General features: G+C 33.9%; 1 protein-coding gene across 3 annotated transcripts in view; it reads left to right on the forward strand.

Annotated features, from left to right (window-relative positions):
* The window catches only part of LOC137643870 (CDK5 and ABL1 enzyme substrate 2-like), a 46,626-nt gene that overhangs the window by 12,674 nt on the left and 11,711 nt on the right, over positions 1 to 22,241 (forward strand). For 2 of the 3 annotated variants that reach the window (XM_068376603.1, XM_068376604.1), the window contains 6 exons: positions 1,880 to 2,066; positions 2,595 to 2,724; positions 5,241 to 5,445; positions 8,240 to 8,323; positions 17,035 to 17,174; positions 19,252 to 19,358. In XM_068376603.1, the coding sequence (XP_068232704.1) occupies positions 1,880 to 2,066; positions 2,595 to 2,724; positions 5,241 to 5,445; positions 8,240 to 8,323; positions 17,035 to 17,174; positions 19,252 to 19,358 (853 nt within the window). The remainder of the gene's footprint in view (positions 1 to 1,879; positions 2,067 to 2,594; positions 2,725 to 5,240; positions 5,446 to 8,239; positions 8,324 to 17,034; positions 17,175 to 19,251; positions 19,359 to 22,241) is intronic. The other variant, XM_068376605.1, reaches the window with a different exon arrangement.

The following is a 22,241-nucleotide window of genomic DNA, read 5'->3' on the forward strand; positions in this document are numbered from 1 at the left end:
TTCATAATCGAAGACTTTGGAGATTTTGAAAGTAGTCCTTCTTCCTTAGAAATTATTTTCTCTGAACCTTTTGTGACAAATAAAATGGGTACTCTCAGTGATGGGTATGTAGGAAAATAATGATATATTGTACTCTGCATTACTAGAAGGGTTTACACCTGATAAAAAAGGTAATTAAACATAAGGTTGCTTTCATGTTGCATATTCTCAAGAAAGTACAGTAGTATATGTTTGCATGTGGAATATATAATGCTTCATACTTCTTGTAGCTAGCACAATGTTTTATTTGTATATATATTGTTATTTTCAGATGTTTGTATCATTCTTATTTCTCTCAATTATTACCATTTTAGAGAAATTTATTAGAATGAAATAAGTTTGATATCAGCTCATGTAGGCATTAGAAATAAAAGATAATACTGGTAAAGCAGTCAATTGTATTCAGTGCCATGGTCACCCGAGCAGAATGATGTAGATCGTCAGATTGGAGACCTAAAACCCGCAACTTCTTCTTCTTCTTCTTCTTCTTCTTCTTCTTCTTCTTCTTCTTCTTCTTCTTCTTCTTCTTCTTCTTCTGTCTATTATTTGTTTCCATCTGATAATTTATTTCTTCATAAGTACAGTATGTTGTTGGATGGCATCATAAGTTATATCAATGATTTCCTCTGCATCCTTACACATTTCTTCTTCTTCTTCTTCTTCTTCTTCTTCTTCTTCTTCTTCTTCTTCTTCTTCTTCTTCTTCTTCTTCTTCTTCTTCTTTTTTTTTTTTTTGAGTAATCGACTGGCTCCCTTGAGCCTGTTGTCATTGATAAGAGGCTGGGTATGGATTAGTGACTGATTATTAACAAAATAAATAATATTAAACCCATTTCTAGAATTCATTATTCTCCAGTATCTAAAAAAATTGTAATGCTAAAGTTTTTTTGTCCTTTCTTGAAGCGAGTCACAATCTTTTGACCTGTTGCTTATACTGTATTGGAAGAATAAATCATAAATTTGTCTAACATATAATCCACTGGTCCTTTCCACCGGATAAATATATATTTTCAATAGCCTGAGTGACCTTGATTGCCTAAATTTGTCTAATAAATATATAATCCACTGGTCCTTTCCACCGGATAAATGTATATTTTCAATAGCCTGAGTGACCTTGATTGCCTAAATTTGTCTAATAAATATATAATCCACTGGTCCTTTCCACCGGATAAATGTATATTTTCAATAGCCTGAGTGACTTTGATTGCCTAATTTTTACATGATTATCAGAACAGGCCTTGAATAGGCTTTATGGGTTAAGATTTGTCTCATTGTAGTGTGATTTTGCATCTTGTAGGTGTCTACCATCTGGGTATAAGGCATGTAATGATAAAATTCAGACTATAGGAGGTTATTATGTCTATTATAATAAATCTGTGTGATGGACCAAAGGCCTTTCTGCAGTAAATGCTATATCTTGGAAATTGTGTTGATATTTGTCATGATTAATTAATGTAATTCAGTTTTTTTTATTCATGCAGGTACTGTATGTATAATATTTATATAATTTATGATCACAAACCCTTTGAGGTAGCCTAGGAATAATTATAATAGTCAAAATAATTGATAAGCAGTATTATTAAACTGCAGTGCTATGCTAGGGAACACATTTGTGTGTGTGCTAGAGGTATTTTTGTACATGGGTAGAATTTTTTTTTTTTCAGTAAACTGTGTGATTTTAAGAAGGAATCACAAACAAGCTGCCTCAAACTTTTTATATTGAATTTCAGCCTAATTGTATTACAGTATTGTTATAGGTCATTCTGTTGAATGCTTGCCCCTGCTACCGTTCTCTATCTCAAGCACCAGTACTTTTTCAGTAAAAAAGTCTTGCTTTCCAGGTGGTCGGACACGCAAACATTCTGGCAGTGTTTCTGACTCCTCGGGCCCACCCAGCAAAGAAGTGAAGTTCATGAAAACGGCTCATGAATTACAGGCCCGCGACGAGCGGATTGTTTTGATGTCTTCTCATAAGATTCCATTCCACATTTTTTCTGCTCTTCCTTATAACAAGTCAAAGCTTGGAGGGTAGGTTGATACTGGTATACTGTACAATATGCTATGAGCTTTTTTTTAATGTTTTCTGTGTCAGGATTATCTTTTATTGTTTTATGTTTAGGTAAAAATGGTGCAAAAGTGGACTTGATTGATTTTATTATAGTGTCACCGGGTATAAGGTCTAGTCATACTACATTCATTATCTACTGAGGAATATTAAATGTCACTGGTTTTGATAAACTGATATTACAGATTTAGACATTATTATTGCTATTATTGATACTACTATTATTATATTATCCATTATCATTAAAGAGAGTATCAAAGTTGAGAGAATGAGTATGGTAGAGTGTTATTCTTAGGTCTTGATGCAAATCTATTGTCGCTGATGGCATCTGGAGATTGTGAGACCCGTCACCAGACATCTAGTCCTTTTACTGCACTTCCTTTGACTTGTTAAGAACTGTGTTTGATGGAATAAGCTGTGCTAATACAATGATTTTTGTCTTTATATTGTTACCAAGTAATTTCTGATAGTGTTGTCTCTATTCGGAACAGTAAAAGTGATCATGGTCGTGGGGAAAGTGGTCGTCGACGCCATGCCTCAGGAAACCGACCCTTGTCAACAATCAGTGATAATGCTGATCCTGCGCACATCATTGGACTTGATCGGACAGATGAAGTGGTGGTGAGTATTCTGCCTTGGTTTATTGTTCTCTACTATGATTAAAAGCTGGTACTGTAATTGGTTTAATGCATGAATAAAGACTGGCTTCATATCAGGAAGTAATTGATTCTATTACCTCGGTTCTTCTCCCAGACAGTATTTTAATGGTAATATCATAGCATACTCTTTTAAGGTATATTGTACTATCGTCTGTAAGTATAGTACAGTGATTTTATTTTGTGGATAATATTTGCAAACTTTGAATCTGAGAAATTACTGGATGGTGACAGAAGAATAGGGATATTATATTTACTAATGGTATGTTCTAGCCATTTATTTATATATTGGGTTTGTTAGATTAATAGTGAATGCCAGCGGAATTCCTATGAAATATAAAGGGTCTTTCATTACATGTTTAAATACGAGACATACAGAGAAATAATGTAACTTAGAAAATGCCTGGAGTGAAAAGCCCCCAGAAACTGGATAATTGCTGTAAAATTTGGAAAGTATTATTACCATTATCTATACAGATTATATCAAATCAGAGTCTGAGTATAAGTTAATACACACATAAAGTAGGAATATATTTTCCCCACTTATTAAAAAAAATTAGCACAAGCAATATTTCGCTTCAAGTTTTCCAAAGTTTTCCACTTTATCTTACTGGTATTCATGCAATTGCAAATACTTTAATAGATATTTAAAGGGAACTGGATTCTTTAATGGTATTGCCTATTCATGCTGTGTTTTTTGTCATTCGTCGCTAGACTGTCTCAATACTGGACTAGAGGCTTAAGTCTATGGAGGGGAAGGAAATTGGAATTTTCTTTTGTGTAACGTCTATATAAGCCAAGCATTGTGAAGGAACCAATATGAGCTTTGATTTTTTTATTATTAAGATTCTGGTTTGTTACAGTGTTAGGAAAGTTATTTCATTGGTGAACTAGTTTGATTTAGTTTTTTTAGAAGTTTAATGAAATTTTGTTATGAACTACAGCTATTTTTTTCACAATGAACATGCACTGAACGTAGTTGAAAAGTTCACTAGTACAATACAGTGTATTACTTGAAGCCTCTTTTGCAAGTGTCTTTTCTTTTATTTTAAGCTTGTGCTTATTACCTGCATTTACTACAAAGGCTAGTGAATTGTGTATATTCTGCAGTTCTCATGCATTGACATAAATGAGTAACAGACAGCTGATAGGCTGGTTAATTATGCATTAGTATTCAGTTTTTGTCTTGAAGTTTTCACTTCCACTCCATTTGTTTGTGGTCCATATTGTATAAAAACACAAATTGGGTGAGCTTTTTGGCCCTAAAGCTTGCACAAATGCAAGGTACAAATGGATCTAAGTGACATTGCTTCATTTTTATGTCACAATTTATTAGAGCTTTTGACATGGTTACTTAATGAAGTTTGTCTGGCAAATTGTACAATGTTACTTGTAAAGGATCCGTTTGTACTGAGATTTTGATGATTAAAATTCATATGTTGTTTAACAATTGCATAGAAAAGTGAACTAATATCTTTCCTGGTTTTAGGAGTATATCATATTTTAAAATGAGTTTTATTCATCTACTGTATTACTTTATTATAAACTTTTGAAAGCCAGACTAAGTTTCCTCAAATCAGTCCCAAAGATATTTCAGTCTGTTGATTTTGATGTCTACATAAACAGATTGTCATAATCATATTCTTTAAATGGTTATCTAGATTGAGCATATTTCCTTTATACTGAAATGCATTCATATGAAGAATATGCTTCCACCTTACGACTGTGTACATTTATTCCTCAATATTTGACAGGTTGGCACAAGTGCTGGTGTCACAAGTAAAAAGGTACAAGTCATTGCTGCAGATGTATGTTCCTGTTTTTATATTAGAATGCCCATTAAATGAGATTAACTTTAGTTATTAGGGCTGTGTAAGGAACCTTTATAATGGTAGATGTTTTGCCCAACAGTAATTTGAGTAGGAAACTTGGGATTAGAGAGAGAAACGCTACCATCTTGATTATGATTCATCCTCCTCATATATAGAAACAAAGAATCTTGTGGTAATTTTGTTGTAGTCTGGTGTAATGCTATGAAAATTTCAGATTTGTGATGTTTTTTATTGTAATTTATTGACATTTTCATTGAAAATACTAATATTAGATATATCTTGGTAAATGGTAAGAAACTTATTCGGTGGAGTTACCTTATTTTATTTTTATGTAGGTAACAGTAACTTCTGGTATTTTGTTGTATTTTATTTATATATAGGATAATCTAGTATTAATTACAGTTTTTTGCGGAACTTAGATCTTCAGTATTTTAGTTTTAACTTGTTTTGAGTGTAGTGTACAGCCCCAACCTTAAGGTAGTTGATTTAATTAATCTTTGTCTTATATTCTATTTTATTTTGTTGTAAGGCTTGTAGATAAATTGACCAATTTAGTAAATGAGCACAAAACACTTGGTTATAGGACTACTATATTTTCCTGTCCAAAAATATTTTTCTAGGTGATATATTTACTTACACCGTCTTCCAGGAAATATCTTACTGCGAGCTTTTAGAACCATCTCGTAGCTTCTTTTGCAAGCCTCGTCGTCAGCAGTCGGAGCATGTTGAGTATTTAGATCAAAATGAAAGGTGTATCCACCCAGGTGTAGCCCGATGCTTCAGCTATGAGCCTGCTACGCATAAAGCAACTGCCCACTATGTCCCACATTCCCCTCATGGACACGTCGAAAAAGGTACGCATTGCATAATTATCTTGTTTTGAGTGACTCAAAATGTGTTTGTTGTGGAATAAAGTACTATATATTTCTTGAGTGTGTATACATGCAGTGTGGTAGTTTTACTGTAGTTTAATATAAACTGTTATGTACAGTAATATAGTTTTGTATGTTGAAATTGGTATGCTTGACAGTTTCACTTTCTTTAGGGAGATCTGTTGAAAGGTTTATGCGTTCTTTCCTTTCAGCTGAATTTCATAGAGACAAAAAGTTATATCAGATATACAAATTTGGAAGAGAGAAAATTATTTAGGAGCCACAATAGATTTGTTTTGTTAAATTCTTGCCACTGAGTAAACATTAAAGATACTTTTAAATAGTCGATTAGGATTTTACATGTTTAATATTGTTAGATTGGTTACAAAAAAGGATGGTATGGTATTTTTATTGTATTACTTATAAATAGTGATTTGAGTACCAGGTTAATAGCATTCTTCATTGCTCATGCATTTTAGTGATTCCATTTTTTAAAAGGTATTTCTACTTTTAAGATCTGTATGTACAGATTTAGATTTTGTGACCTTATACTTGTAAAATGTTATCTTATTGCACTAATCAGGGTCCATTTTACTCTCATGTTCTATTAGAAATAGAAGGAACATTGTATCGACAATAACCGTAAGATCTAATTTTCTCAAGTTTAATGTCACAGCCCTTTTCTGAAGTAGCATGCAGATAAATAGATAAGTAAATTCACCCTCCTTCACTTGAATAGTGAACTATAAAAACCAGCCTTGTACTAATTATTGAACTGGCTTTCATAATGTCAGGTAGTTTGTATGTAATGATAAAACTGACAGTATTATATTGAATCAGTTCTCCCCCCCCCCCCCCACAGCAGGACTGTTGTAGATGGCAATACAATAGTAATACAATAAGAACAGTACCAAGTCTGTAATAGTTATGTATGAGAATGTGAATGTGACACCGATTCATTACAGTTGTATAATGACAAACTTTCATGGTCCTTTACAATATTAGCTTCAAATACATTGTTCATAAAGAACCCACTAGTCACATTGAGGTATCCTTTTGTGCCAAACCTTTAACCCTTTTACCCCCTTGCTATTTGGAAATTTCCAACCCTTAACCCCCAGGGGGTTATTTTTTTTCCAGCACATTTTGCAGTATATTTTATTTAAATTGCTCTAACAGGCTTAATGTTTGTCATAGAGAGGTCAGGTTGGTCTCATTCTCTTGGAAAATGCCTGAATTTTCTTAAAAAATTATCAAAAATATGAAAAAAAAAATTTTATAGCATTTTTTTGCAAGGACGTACCGGTACGTCCATGGGGGTAAAGGGATGGCTTTTGTGAAACGTACCAGTACGTCCTTTGGGGGTAAAAGGGTTAAGAGCCTTCAAGTCTATCTTGGTAGTCCTGTTAAAAACTTATATATAATTTAATCTACCTATTTTGTATTTAAACCTATAAATATAGAACTTATGGGACTTTTAGATATTTTGTAATGCAAAATAGATATTTTAAACTCATTCATCTTATGCTACCGAGATAAATCGATTAAAATTTGTCTTAGTTTATGAATTTGTCTAAGCTAAGGTCATCTTATGAGTCAAGTTTTGTTGTTCGTTCTTTCCATCTTGAAGCCTTTGGCACAAAAGAGTAAACTTAACTAGACCAAGGAGTTCTTAAGGTTGTGTTGCCTTATATTTGCATAGAGATCATAAACGTTGAACTTTCAGCATGTTTATTTGAATTTTTATACATTTGAGGACTGTATCATGAAGAATGGTGACTTGATTGGCATGGAGAGTGAATGTGTTAGTCCTTTTGCTTTTCCCAAATTGTTATTTTGGTTGCTAATTGATATTCTTTAGAAAGTAATAATGTTCAATAAGTCCCCTACATAAAATCTTTCAACTTGCAAAATTTCATATATAATATCTTATGTGTGCAGTGTATTAGAAATTATTGAGTAATTGTTGAAGGAAATTCAAATTGATTAAGTCGACGATTTTTTTTTCTTAGATATTTTGTGTTTGGATAGCCATATGAATATTGATATATTGCAGGGTAGTTCACAAGCTGTAGTAAGAACAATAGACTGAAAATAATGAAGGGTAGGGGTTTCTTATTACTGCACGTCTCGTTCCTATTTAGGAGACTAACTGTAATATTTTGTGGAGACTACTGTAAGACTAAATGGAGTAGATAGATTGATGATACCTCACTTGATAATGAATTTTCCTATGTTAACAAAAGTATTTTTGTGAGTATAGTTCATGTGAAAGCTTTTTGAAGTAAAGTATATTTCTATTTCATTTTGCAATATTAATCATGTTACATTATTGTAAAGATTGTCTGTGCTTGTGATAATATTGATATTGTATTGTATTTTGATATTCTTATTGCTGTTTCTTTATGTTAGTTGATATAGTTTAAAAGTTAAAAGTAAGTACATTTAACATATAAGAGCTTGCCATCAGCATAAGTGTGCATATTATTGTTGTGATCGAATAATTTTTAAAACAAAGCTTGTCTTAACTTTTTTTTCATAGGTGAATGTTGACACTGTATTTTGATTTTACTCATTTGGCACGTAAACTCAGTGTACGAGGGAGTTCTCACAGAGGAATTGAGATGAAGTATCCCAGAGTTCATCTAAATCAGGGCAATTGCTCTTATTATAACGAGATGTCATGGCAATTGTCCTGGAGATGAAACTCGGGGTATTCATTTCTTGGTTTTCCCATGTGAACTTTAATGTTTAGTTGAGTGCTAATTGTTTCCAGGTGTGGTTTCTGGCTCAGCATCAGTGACGGGAACTTTCACCTTATTGAGGGCCTTAGAAGCTGGGGAGCACATGATTAGAAAGGGTACTTTAAGTTTCACAGTTTTACTTTAGATGTGGTTTCTTTTGTGTTCTTGATGTAAACACCTTTAGTTGTTGTTGTCATTTTATACATGTTCCTGATTTCCCAAATGTGCTTATGTCATGGGGCTTTGATCATAGGAGTCTGACTTTGCTGTTAGCTTTATAGTTTCCTAGGATAGTTAGAATGAGAACCATGAGTTTGGGAATGAGATTAGTCGGTTTTCCTTTTTGAAATATGTTGTAGGGTCAGAATTTTTTTTATTATGCAGTGGTATACTTGGTGACCTAGTTATTTTGTGGTAATATGCTTGAGTTCAAAGATTAGACAGTACATTACCCCGCAATTGATTAGACTAATATTCTCTTACTTTTGCTTCTCTGTTCACTTTTGTTCCCATCTATCATGTTCTGTATTCCTTTTCAAGTCTCATGTCAATAACCTGTATACAGTTTTTATTTCTAAATGTGAGTCTTTTATACATGAATCAGAATCCTGTTATCTACTTATCTTTAATCCTTTCATGCACAGTACATTAAAAAGCCAAGGAACTAGATGAGTGATGAACTCATTTCAGTCATGGATCATAAGTTTGTTCAATAGCCTTACATGGGAGTACATGATGGTGCTTTTCTGGGTCCTGTCCTCTTAACATTACGTTGGTTGATTTCCTGAGGCTTGGGTATATTCTTCTACCTCTGATTGTTGCGTCTATATTTTTACTGTGTATTTGTGGATAGATTATTATTAATATTGTCAAATATTTTCTTGAACAGATTACATTGTTTCAAAACAAAACTGTTACTTATAATTTAGCTCATTCTTAGTCAACAAAATCCGAGAGACTTCCGACAGAAAAGAGTCTGCTAACTGTCATCACACTTTTCCTTTAACCTTCCTTTGGCAAATGAACACCAAAGTCTCATCAACTGATGGGTGAGAACTGGTATCATGGAATATTGTATAAAGGACTGCACTACAACGTGATTATGATCTCATATATTTCCTGAGAGATCTAAAGGAAAGGTTAGCCTTGGCTTTTAATGCCTTTAAGTATGCTCTTCCTCAAATTTAAGCTGTAAAACATGTGTGTATTCAATGGGGATACATCAAGGAAGCTTATAGAACCATATGGTTTGAGACAGAAGGTTTACAGAGCACGAATTAGACCCCTAGATGGGGCCTTTCTTTTGTCCCGAAGTCTTGCTAAACATCCTTGTGCTTTTCTTCGTACCTTAAAATGAAGATGGCGGGCTTTTGGCTGGTACATCTTCAAGGTATCTCAGCTCTTTGAAAATAGTTTCCCAAGCGTTAGTAGTTTTTGTTTTCCATCTTTACTCTGGTGTCTTTGCAAGCAGTAGAAAGCTCAGGAGTTGCATGAATTGAACCATTACAGCTGTTGCTTTGTTTCCCTGTACCTATGCAAGGCAAAGTGACTTTCTTCTCTACCTATACAAAGCATAAGTCTTATATTTTCAAGAAACCAATGACTAAGGAAAAAACTGCATTTACTCAAGGACACTTCAGACACTCCACAATAGATGAGTTTTCTACAAAAGTGTACTTGCTATACAGCACTATATACTTGGCAGTAGTTTATTAAGGAAATTCTTGCTCTTTCTGCCTCCGACTAATTACCTTGGTAACAGTTATATAGTGAATAGTAGTACTGCCCAAAAGTTAGGCTACCTCCACATAACTGCTCTCCTTTTTTTTTTTTTTTTTTTTTTTTTTTTTTATTGGGCAGAAAAAGTTCCCAGACATTTTTTAACATTTTTGGGAAACATCACACAGAAAGGGCTTAGCATTACTAATCATCATGTTTAATGCAAGCTCAGTGTGTGCAGTACCTACTTGAAACTCCAGACACACTATCTTCATTGCCTTAGCCCTCTTCTATTCCTACAGAGACTTTCTGTTATTATATGCTTCTACATATAGATAGTAGTCTTCTATTGAGTAACTTCTATGAGTACCCTACGATTCAAACTTCTTAGTTATACTGTGATTATCAGGATCTTGACTCAGGTCCTTTTAAATTCTGGATTTTATTGCTCATTACAGTCCCAGGAGTTCCTTGGATAGAATCTTTATCCCAGCTAAACAATTCTGAGAGCTTCAATAGCTTGATCTTCTCTTCCTGGATTCAGTGTAAACCTTAGGACATATTGACTTCAAAGCAAAAAGTTTATCATTACAGCACTTATAACTCATAAAGGTTTTACCTATCAATTATATCGATTATTATTATTATTATTATTATTATTAATTGCTAAGCTATAACCCTAGTTGGAAAAGCAAAATGCTATAAGCCCAGGGGCTCCAACAGGGAAAATAGCCCAGTGAGGAAAGGAAACAAGGGCAAATAAAATATTTCAAGAACAGTAACATTGAAATAAATACCTCCTATATAAACTATAAAAACTTCTAACAAAACAAGAGGAAGAGAAATAAGGTAGAATAGTGTGCCCAAGTATACCCTTAAGCAAGAGAACTCCAACCTAAGACAGTGGAAGGCCATGGTACAGAGGCTACCCAAGACTAGAGAACAATGGTTTGATTTTGGAGTGGCCTTCTCCTAGAAGAGCTGCTTACCATACCTAGAGTCTCTTCTACCCTTACCAAGAGGAAAGTGGCTACTGAACAATTACAGTGCAGTATCCCCTTGGGTGAAGAGGAATTATTTGGTAATCTTAGTGTTGTTCAGGTGTATGAGGACAGAGGAGAATATTTAAAGAATAGGCTAGATTATTCGATGCTTGTGTAGGCAAAGGGAAAATAAACCGTAACCAGAGAGAAGGATCCAATATAGTCCTTTCTGGCCAATTAAAGGACCCCATAATTGTAGCGGGCATATCTCAACAGGTGGCTGGTGCCCTGGCCAACCAACTATTCTAGCAAATAATTTGCCAGGCTGCATTAAAAGTGAGGGTCTTACTCGTTAGTAACTTGAGTATTTGTTACGTGCGTGTGCAGTGTTGACAGTGTGCAGAGTATTTTATTTTTATATGGAATAAGCAGCATAGGATTTTGCAGACTGAATTTTGGCTAAGTTATACATAGTGTCTTATATATAAAAAAGATTAAATTGTTTTTTTACCCAAATATATATTTGCATTTAGAATATATTTCCTTTCCCGTTTATCTTATTGTAATTCATTTTCCCCTATATGAAATGGCCACTGCTGTAATTGATTACTTCTTGATATACATTGAATACTATACTATGGTTCCCAAATTTTGATTTAGCTTATAGTGAAGGATATTTGACTGAGCTTCATAGCTAATGAAACTTCTTGAACAAATGAATTCCCTAACAGTAGCATTGTAGGTTTTAGGTAACATATAGAAGTTATTAAATATTATTATATTATTTAAAACCAGGGAAAGCTGTCCTGTAGTCCAAATGGTCTTGCTTCAGGGATAAAGATTGGACCAGTGTAAAATTACAGAAATTGCAGCCTGGTGGCCATGGTCCAAGGGTGATAAATGAAAAGTAAGAGTAGGAAGCAGTGCCGCTGAGGGGCGAGGGAACAATGCAGTATAGTTCACTGTATTTTAGGGATTTGAGATATCTAGGATTTTTAGGATATATAGTATATGCAGTATTATGTCTTATGATCATTCACTGCCCCTGTCAACTTAAGTATAATGGACACCAGTTCATTTAGATCAGTGAGAACATGATAAAATAAAAATGGTGTGGAATTTAGAGGTAAAGGGAAGAAAGTAATGTTCAAGATATTTTTTTTACAAGCATTTGAAATATTTAGATGAAAAAAGCTCTCATGATAATAGTCCATAGTTTTTTTTTTCTATATCTAAGTAGATCATTCCCACGTATGGTTTTATTGTACTGTAAAAATTAGGAACTATGGTTTGATGGTTAATCTTGGTCACTGATATGGTTCTGTGAATATACACTCGCTTTTGTGATTGTTACAAGTATATTATTCTAATGCCATGTGATGGTATGAGAAAAAACTCATATTTTGTTATAGAAATTATCTATTCATATAGGAACTGTTAAGTTTTTAGTGCCTTCATTCCCTAGATATTTTGTCATTATCTAGATAGTGTTCTTATCTGGTCTAAACTATTTTGATTAGAAGAAAAATAGGTTATCGTAGATTTATTTTGATATGGTTGGAAGTGTGTGGATGTTACATTTTCAGTAACAAATCTTTACTTAACAGGTTTATCCCCCATGAATAATACTTGAGAGGTTTTATGAAACATCTTTCTTTCCCCATAGGGCAGCGTGTGCACCGTAAGTGCAGTGGACTTATTATTAAAGGTTCAATCGAATGGAAAAAAAATTTTCTTTCTGCTAGGTATACCTGTAATCTCAGTTTGCTGAAAAACTGATTCAGGTTTGGCTTTGGGATAGTTGATTGCTGTTTATTATTTTGTCCTTTTTCTCTCACAGTGATAGAAATAGTTTTGATATTTTAGGCATTTTAAAGGATTTTTGTCTTGCATGGTACTTGTATCATTATTTTGAAAGATAGATCCAAGCAAAATTACGCAGATTAGGCCTACAGGAAAACCCAGCAGGAGGATAGTACTGCTTAGTGTCACAACCTTCACCATGATTTTGTTCTCCCTTTGATGTAACCTATGCCACAAAGTTCAGGAGGATGAGCGTATGCTACTCTTTATTCCTATTTGAAGCACCTGATGCAGACTTGTCTAAGCAGGGAGTATCTCTTTTATCCTTAGACACTGATATTCCACTCCAGAATTGGTGTAGCATAGGAGCAAATTGTACTTACACATGTGTTTCTCTCCAGATATATTTGCTGTCACTTTGGAATTTACAGAAACTGTGCCTCTATTGCAGCTTATAATCACTGAAGCTTCTTGCAAATCTTTGGATTTTGTATTCTCATGATAAAGTTTTTTTTTTTATTTGGAATGATCGTGAATATTCACTAGCACGCACAAGTTTGAAGCACAGATGATCTTCAATCTTATTATTACAGTAATCTAGCTCCATTTTTGTTGGTAATCCTTATTGTTTTTTTTTATCAGGTTGGAAACTTTCCATATTTAGTGTCATTACCTTTAAATTTGACTATTTACTTGTTTCAGGTGCCACTTCTAAAACTTGTTTATCCAGCTTTCCGTACGACTTCTTGTTTATTTGTCTTTTAGAATATTTTACCCATTGGGGTATGTATGGTATAGGAATCTTTAATTGCATCATCCAATTTAATTCCTCAGCATTTAAAGTTTTACAAATATAGAAATGTCTTTTGCATGTTAGTGTAATTTATTCCCTTTTGATTATCTGAGCTTCAAACTTTTCTCAACAGCCTGTGTGGCATTCACAAAATGTTAGAATTTTTAAATGAAATGTTAACTCCTAGGCATAAGAAAATCTTAATACCTTCACTCTGCACTGACTAAAAATTTCCATATGCAAATTTTCTTTCATTTTTGCTTACACTTGAATGTAGAAAACTACACGGGACAATTTTTAAAATAGTTCCTCTGTTTTGCAGAATTTGAACAATCCAGGTGCAAGTGGTTGGCCAAGCTAACATTCATAAACTACTCCTTTCATCCTCACTATTGGGTGAATGAACCTATCACAAACTATTCTTAATTATACAATATATCTTTCTGTCAATCATATTCTTTCCTTTCTATATCATTCTTTATTCTTACCATCTTAAGTAAACCTTTCACATACACGTCTTTCGTATTAGCCTTTCACATACTCGAGGACCACCTTTTTCAGTATCTTTTCTAACAATTAAAAGGAATACAGTTGCTCAGCTTTGTTCCCATGACAAGTTAGTGCATTGATTTATTTTCTTATTCTGTATTACATTGCATCAAGTCTATTTTATAGGTATTCTGCCTGTTATGAAACTTGTTCATTATGTCAAGAATGAAATCTTTTTTCCATTTAGTTGGCTCTTGTTTACAATGATCTTGACTTCTATCAGGTATTGGTTACAGGAATCCTGTATATCTCTTTAAGCCTTCATGTTTTCAATATCTATATAAAATCTCATACTGTAGGATATTTTTATATGTATACAAAATATGTTTGCTCACCATCTTTTATCCACTGTGCTATGAAGTAGATTATCTATAGAAATAACACAATATATATTCTCTATACAGAACATTTACCATTTTGTTTATGTAATACTACAGTGAAGTCATAGGAAATAGGCTACACATCCAGTAATGCTTGTTTTCACATCCAGTACCAATAATCTTAATCCCATATCGTTTTAGGGTAGATCGCTTGGGGTACCCGATTAACGCGATCCGAACATTTTGATGCAACCTTGTTATCCTTTTTTTAAAATATATGACAGTGTAAGCTCATCATAATCCCTAGCTAGCTTTTTATTTTCTTGTGCCATTAACTTACAGAAATTAAAGCTATTGTGCCCCGATTTTAATGAGTTATGTAACTTGGCTTATGTTCGAGAAGCAGGTTTTGTCACTGATTAAGGGATAACATAAAAGTATGGAATTTTTCTTTCTGTAACTCGCCATGACTTGAGCCACCCACAGTCCTAGGTGTCTCTTCTCTAAGAAAAGAAATTAAGCATGCTGAAGCATCAGCGATTAAGGCGATATTAAGCTAATAAGCCAATTTAATTGGGTCTTTGTTTATGTTGAGATATTACGTCAAATTCTATCGCAAGCTGTTGGTAATACTGTACTTTAGTTGACAAAGTGCCTTTCAGACTTTGGTCTTTTGTATTAGAAAGATACATGGTATCTCAATCTTTCTTTTGGACATAACAAATAGAAATTTCTGAAAGCTTCACATTACATTAGGAATATCCTGAGATGTTTTTGGTGATTAGATTTACTAACCATATTCTTTAGGAAAATTGATCTCTTATTAATACTGTAGTCCATAATATAATCATTTAATAACTAAATTAATCCCATAAAGGGACGATGCTAATATATTTTAATATTCAGTACATTCCAACTGTATAGGTTATTAATTCGATGAACCTCCCTTGTCTCTCTCTCAAAGATTTTCTTATCGATGTTTCCCTTAAAACTAAAAATTTCCTGTTTTTCATTTCAATAGACTTAGCACTCTGTGACATTACTAATATTTAGTGAAATCATCATCTTTCAAATAAGGAAACGTTTGATTGCCTGGTCTGACATCATGGCAGCTTCTGATTTACCTGTAAGAAGGGCGTTTCATAGCTTAGTTACTTGTGGATTTTGATTAACTGAGTTTAACAATTACTATGTAATATACTTATATAAATTTATAGTATAAAGGTCTTTGCTTTTTGTTCTTAATCTCAGTCATAGTCATGTTATGCAAGGCGTCTTCCTTTGTATTTTATGAGATTTTTTTTTCTATACATGAGTATAGAATGATTTATTTGTGAAATATTCAGAACACTATACCTTATTTACAGAATTATGAGATAAATATTTATAAATTTTAAATGCTGTACAAAGCTTGTATCTTGTTACTTAATCAACCGCTTTATTGAAAATTAATGGAAACAAATAGGTCTTAAATTAATCGTTCTTGGAATAAGAAATATAAGCAGGGTCTGTGAGGAGATGCTATTTACACAATCGCTCTATTCACTCCCGCCAATTTCCAGTGGGAACAAAAGATTTTACATATGGCATGGCAAAGAGTTTCTTTAATATTTTTTTAGGTGAAGCTCTTCTTTTAATGATAAATTCCAGTTAGGCATTAAAACAATTTTAGTTTAAAGCTTAGTTTTATTGTTGATCTGAATTCTGTACTGAAAGCCTTCCTTGAATTATTGAGATAATTTTTATCATTACTCGATGGTTTCTCGTATCATACAGCTAAATGCACCCAGTGTAAACTTTTCATTGCATTCCATTCTTCTCCTCTGCTCTTCACCATTTATTATAAAACGCCTTAAGTTTTCAGTTTGTTTTCTTTGGAAATCTTGGAAATGATAGAAGCAGGGCAAGTTTTAACGATTGTATAGCACGCGCTTTTGGCTTGGAAATTTTTTTTTTCTAGCGAGAAGAAAATTGCATTCTATATCAAAACTGTGAATGCATGTATATGGTCTTAGACTACTCTAACCATATTTTTATCAGAAAACCTAGGACTTGTGTAGGTAATATTGTCTTCTTTTAGCATCTTAAATGCAAAGACTTTTGATTTGCTAATTCATTTAGACTAGCCTACTTATCTCTCAATAAATTTAAGAGATGTACTTAGGGACAGCATTTGTTTTTATCGTGACTGATCTTATTAAGGATTTATTTTAGATTATTGACCCTAAATACTCCTTTAAATCTAAACTCTCCCTAGCTCTGACTTTAATCTTTAATGATGGTAGATATATCAGAGTGGTTTACCCCTTTAAACTTTCAGTATTGTATTTTAATGGCTACTTACTGCCTTAAAAGTCTCTCTCTTGGCTCATTGTGTTTTTCATTTCAGTATGTACTGTATTTCTTGTAAGATATCGTGAGATTCACATATCCCTGTAGTCATGAAATTTTATTTTGTATTTTGAACCCCCATTCTAGTGATACTGTTTTTTTTTGTGAATTGTATATCTACTGCTGTCCTTTGTACTGTGTTACTTTGTTAGACCTGTCTCATTACATTGTTGGATGTGAACGGGTAATCTGTAAATTGTAGATTTTCACAGCTAAGGTAAAAATTTACACTCTTACTCATCATCGAATGTCTTGCTAATTATTTGCAGGAAGTGCTTATGAACTTGATGAGTGGCGTTGTCCATCATCGGGACACGCTCCAAGTATGCCATACGTCCCCAACATGCTGGATGATCCAGAACTCCGTGCAGGCAAACATAGAAAACTCTTGCGCTTTCCATCTTATATGGTATGTATTATAATGAAAATTTGTTACAAAATTTACTTCATTTTTCATATGCAAGTTACTCTTAACAGATTTCAGTTTATATGGGTAAACTATTTTGTAATACATCAATGAATATTCACCACTACCTATCATATATACAGACTCCATTCATTATATTAGTATGTCCTGGACACTGCAGTTTTTTCATTAAAATAACAGAAGTGACACCTCTCTTTAAAACAGCCACCTAAGTCCTTAGGTACTTATTAGTGACCTTCATTTTTTTCTGCAGCACTTTGAACAGTCCAGCAAAATTTCCACAGACTTTTATTCCTGCTGTATGATTACTAAAATTCAAGATATTTAACTCTAGACCATTAGTTCAACTTATTCTTTTATTTTCCCTTATTTTCATATTTTTAGGTGATAGGACTTGTGGTTTTTACACTAAATGGAAGCTATTTTTTTTGCCGCTTTCAGTATTTGTGGTTGCCAACTTCTCGTAACTTAGGGTATTTATAAGAAACAGCTTATTGTTCTTCTGAGATTTATGCATCTTTGCAATTTTCAGAAGGTTTTAGCTATCTGCCCTTTTGGTGTATGAGAATTTTCTGCTTCAATTTCATCCTTCCCTGTTAACTAAAAGTATCACATCCAAGCAATTTTTCAAAAGTCCCAGACAATAGGAGCTATGAATTCATTGGTTTCAGAGAGTGAAAAGTTTTCATAATGGTGTCCCTTTGTTTACCCTCACTTCTCCATATCTGGATGATGCTGATAAATGGAACTTGACAATGAAGAATAAAAAATCCTGTGGATCATGGACTTCCCCAACATGACTAGACTTTGACTAGGGTACCCCTAATAAACCTTGGTTGAAGAAGTCTAAACCATTCCATACACCATCTTGTGCTTTTAATGAGGAACGAGTGATTGGGCCAATCATTTCTACAGGACTAGGAGACCGAAAACAATATACACCATCTTGAAGATTCTTTATTCTAACCTCTCCAGGATGCTTAAACTGACCTTTCAGCTCAGGAAAGCTGGTGATCTCTGGCAAAGTTTCAAGTTACCGAAGGGAGGATAGTTTGCTCTTATGTACATACAAATCTTTCGTCTATTAGAATAGGGAACATTTCTTCAGCTGAGCTAGAACAGCCATTGAATTGATAAATAATGTAGTTCACGACAGATAGTGAGCCGCTTCAGGGTATACACCCCTGGCTCGGTCCCCTGGGAGCATGCGTCAGGAGTAAGAAGCAGTCGGGTTATTCAGGTTCGGGTGGCATGTGGGATTCATCCAGTGATCACCCCACCCTATCAGAAGATGGAGGCTCTTCTCCCTTTGCCGTGAAGAACATCCATGACAAGTTTGACCTTAGGAAGGCTTCGGCCTCCTTAAGTCTTTCATATAAGTCCATTATGACTCTGAAGAAGGTGGTAGCTAAGGTTACCTCACCCCTGGTATGTCTAGTGCCATTGTCTCCCTTGTTTAAGGTCAATACAAACATTAGGTGACAATCAAATAAGTTGAACTAACTTCATGGGTATTTCATTTTTATTGCAAATTATAGAAAAGTTGTTGAGCGCCAATTTTTTAGTAGGACTGTTGCAGAGATAGAAATACAGTAGGTATTTTTAAATCAATCTCAACACAAATTTTTTTCTTTTATCATCAATACATTTATAGTTTCCATTTTGAAACTGTTTTTGCTCTTTTGAATACAAATTCATCATTAATTTTATTTTGTTATTCCAATTTTCAAAACTCTTTTTGTTCTTATGAATACAAATTCATTATTGTAGCCAAATATATACTGTAAATTAAAATTATGGCACATTTGTTTAGTTGACCTGTTTGCTGATATTGATACATATTTACTGCACAGTATTCTTCTGGTAATTTTGATTATTGTAATGAGTTGAAATGGTAGAAATATTCTTTATTCCTTAATGACCAAGCTATCAAACTTTGTAGGATATATTGTCTTCTTTGCTAACTACTAAGTTATTTAATGAATTGTTGATTCTTAGAATATTTTGTTTTTGCTGTCCTTTATAGTGTTGGTAATAATCACCACATCTTGATTTACAGACTTCTGTTATGGACTACACAAAACCGTCAGAGCTCAAGAAGGAATTGAATGATAAGTTCCGAGGAAAATTCCCTCAAATTCAGCTCACGCTTAGTAAGCTAAGAAGGTAAGTGTGAATCTAAGAGCATTTTGCTTGTTCTCTTGCCTGTTAACTAGTTTTGCTTTGGGTTGGCGAATTTGCAATAACGCTTGCTCGTTAAGATGCTTTCATTTCTTGGGATTTTTGTCATCAAAGATAAAATGTAACTTCAGTTGGGTTTCCTAAATGTCATAAGTTTAGAACAATATTCCAGTAAACTAGCATTACTCACTGAATGATTTATTAGAGGTGATGAAATTAGTAGTAGACCAAATCATTAGATCTGATTATTTAATAATTGGTGACACTAAATTAATTGAAGCTCAATAGCTCCATGTAGGCCCTATGTCAATATGGATATAAATGAATATTCTACAGTATGGATTTTGATGACTTAGACTTCTGGAATAGAGTAATGAATTTTAAAAAGCAAATTTAGCTAGGGACCGGAGTGCAATGGCGGCACTAATATCCTACGGGGTACCTTAGCCTTTTGCTTTTTGCTGTTTTTTTTTTTTCTTTTTTCTTTTTTCTTTTTTTGGGGGCGATGTTATAAGAATTGTTTTCAATATATCTAATGCTTGCTGGTTGCCTGATATTTTACCTAGAAGCTTGGCTGCTTCGCTTTTATTGCTTTTGCTAGAGATTTCTTAATTTATTTGATCCAACAGGTAAGGGAAGGCATTGCAGTTTTTTCATAATTTACTAATGAAAATATTATAGACTTATTATTATTATTATTATTATTATTATTATTATTATTATTATTATTATTATTATTAGCCAAGCTACAGCCCTAGTTGGAAAAGCAAGATGCTATAAGCCCAAGGGCTCCAATAGGGAAAAATAGCCTAGTGAGGAAAGGAAGTAAGGAAATAAATAAATAAATGATGAGAACAAATTAACAGTAAATCATTCTAAAACCAGTAACGTCAAAATAGATATGATATGGTGGAGTGGAAGCAGATGTATGTCAGAGAGTGAATGAAGGTTGCAAAGTGTTGGGGGCAGTTAAGGGAGTAGTAAAAAATAGAGGGTTGGGCATGAATGTAAAGAGAGTTCTATATGAGAAAGTGAATGTACCAACTGTGATGTATGGATCGGAGTTGTGGGGAATGAAAGTGATGGAGAGACAGAAATTGAATGTGTTTGAGATGAAGTGTCTGAGGAGTATGGCTGGTGTATCTCGAGTAGATAGGGTCAGGAACGAGGTGGTGAGGGTGAGAACGGGTGTAAGAAATGAGTTAGCGGCTAGAGTGGATATGAATGTGTTGAGGTGGTTTGGCCATGTTGAGAGAATGGAGAATGGCTGTCTGCTAAAGAAGGTGATGAATGCAAGAGTTGATGGGAGAAGTACAAGAGGAAGGCCAAGGTTTGGGTGGATGGATGGTGTGAAGAAAGCTCTGGGTGATAGGAGGATAGATGTGAGAGAGGCAAGAGAGCTTGCTAGAAATAGGAATGAATGGCGAGCGATTGTGACGAAGTTCCGGTAGGCCCTGCTGCTTCCTCCGGTGCCTTAGATGACCGCGGAGGTAGCAGCAGTAGGGGACTCAGCAGTATGAAGCTTCATCTGTGGTAGAAATGTGGGAGGTTGGGCTGTGGCACCCTAGCAGTACCAGCTGAACTCGGCTGAGTCCCTGGTTAGGCTGGAGGAACATAGAGAGTAGAGGTCCCCTTTTTTGTTTTGTTCTTGTTGATGTCGGCTACCCCCCAAAATTGGGGGAAGTGCCTTTGGTATATGGATGGATATAAACTATTAACAACATCAAAAACAGATGTCATATGTAAACTATAAAAAGACACTTGTCAGTCGGTCAACATAAAAATATTTGCTCCAACTTTGAACTTTTGAAGTTTTACTGATTCAACTGCCCGATTAGGAAGAACATTCCACAACTTGGTAACAGCTAGAATAAAGCTTTTAGAATACTGTGTAGTATTGAGCCTCATGATTGAGAAGGCCTGGCTATTAAAGTTAACTGCCTGCCTAGTATTACGAACTGGATAGAATTGTCCAGGGAAGAATTTTATCTTTCATTTAAAGTATAGAAGATACAATTAAAAAAAAAAAAAGTTATTTGAGTGTGAAGTTCTATGCGCTTCAAAAAGTTTATTTTCATCACATGATAATTTCATGACATGTTACTTCAGATTATCTGAGATTATTCCATAAAGAAATAAAAATTCAGTTGCTGTTTCTTCAGAATATTTCAGTAGATTTGAGTGCGAAGGACCCACTCGTGTAACAGCAACAGTGACCATAATGAATCATGTTTGAAGTCTAGATAATAGCTAACCTTAACATTGTTGTGAAAAAGATTGCAACAGCATTTGATGGAAACTTGCTGGTTTCTTGTTGTCGGTTCCCAATTTTTGTATTTTCAAATAATTTTGAAATTTACACAACGATGAACTCTTATGAATGATCAGTATTAATTGTTCAGGGTCATATCGCAAGTATATTTTCTTTATTTACACCTCATCGAGTGAGACATTGGAACACTTGTCGTCTGGTATCATAAGCTTCTACGGGTATATTAATTTTACTGCAAAAAAAAAAGTGTTATTTCTCTTTTATAGTATGTGCATGCCTTCCTAATTCCAAAAATATTTCTTATTATCTGTCATTTATATACCTTATTATTATGGCCTGAATGTCTTACTGTTCCTGGCTTATTGAAATACAGTTGTGTTGACTTGACTTGACTTGCCTTTGGATATCATTTATTATTTGCTTCAATAAAGTTCAAAGTTTGCATTTATCTGGAAGTTCTATGTGAACTTATCCACCAGCTTCATAACCTAATGATCTCTTGGCGCGTTTTACTTACAGCTCTCTGACTTGCTCAAATTCCATTTGCTTTGGATATTTCTCTCGACTGTAATATCTAGGGTCGATGGTTGTAATTG

The sequence above is a fragment of the Palaemon carinicauda genome, chromosome 7 (genome assembly GCF_036898095.1).
Source record: "Palaemon carinicauda isolate YSFRI2023 chromosome 7, ASM3689809v2, whole genome shotgun sequence".
Lineage (NCBI taxonomy): Eukaryota > Metazoa > Arthropoda > Malacostraca > Decapoda > Palaemonidae > Palaemon > Palaemon carinicauda.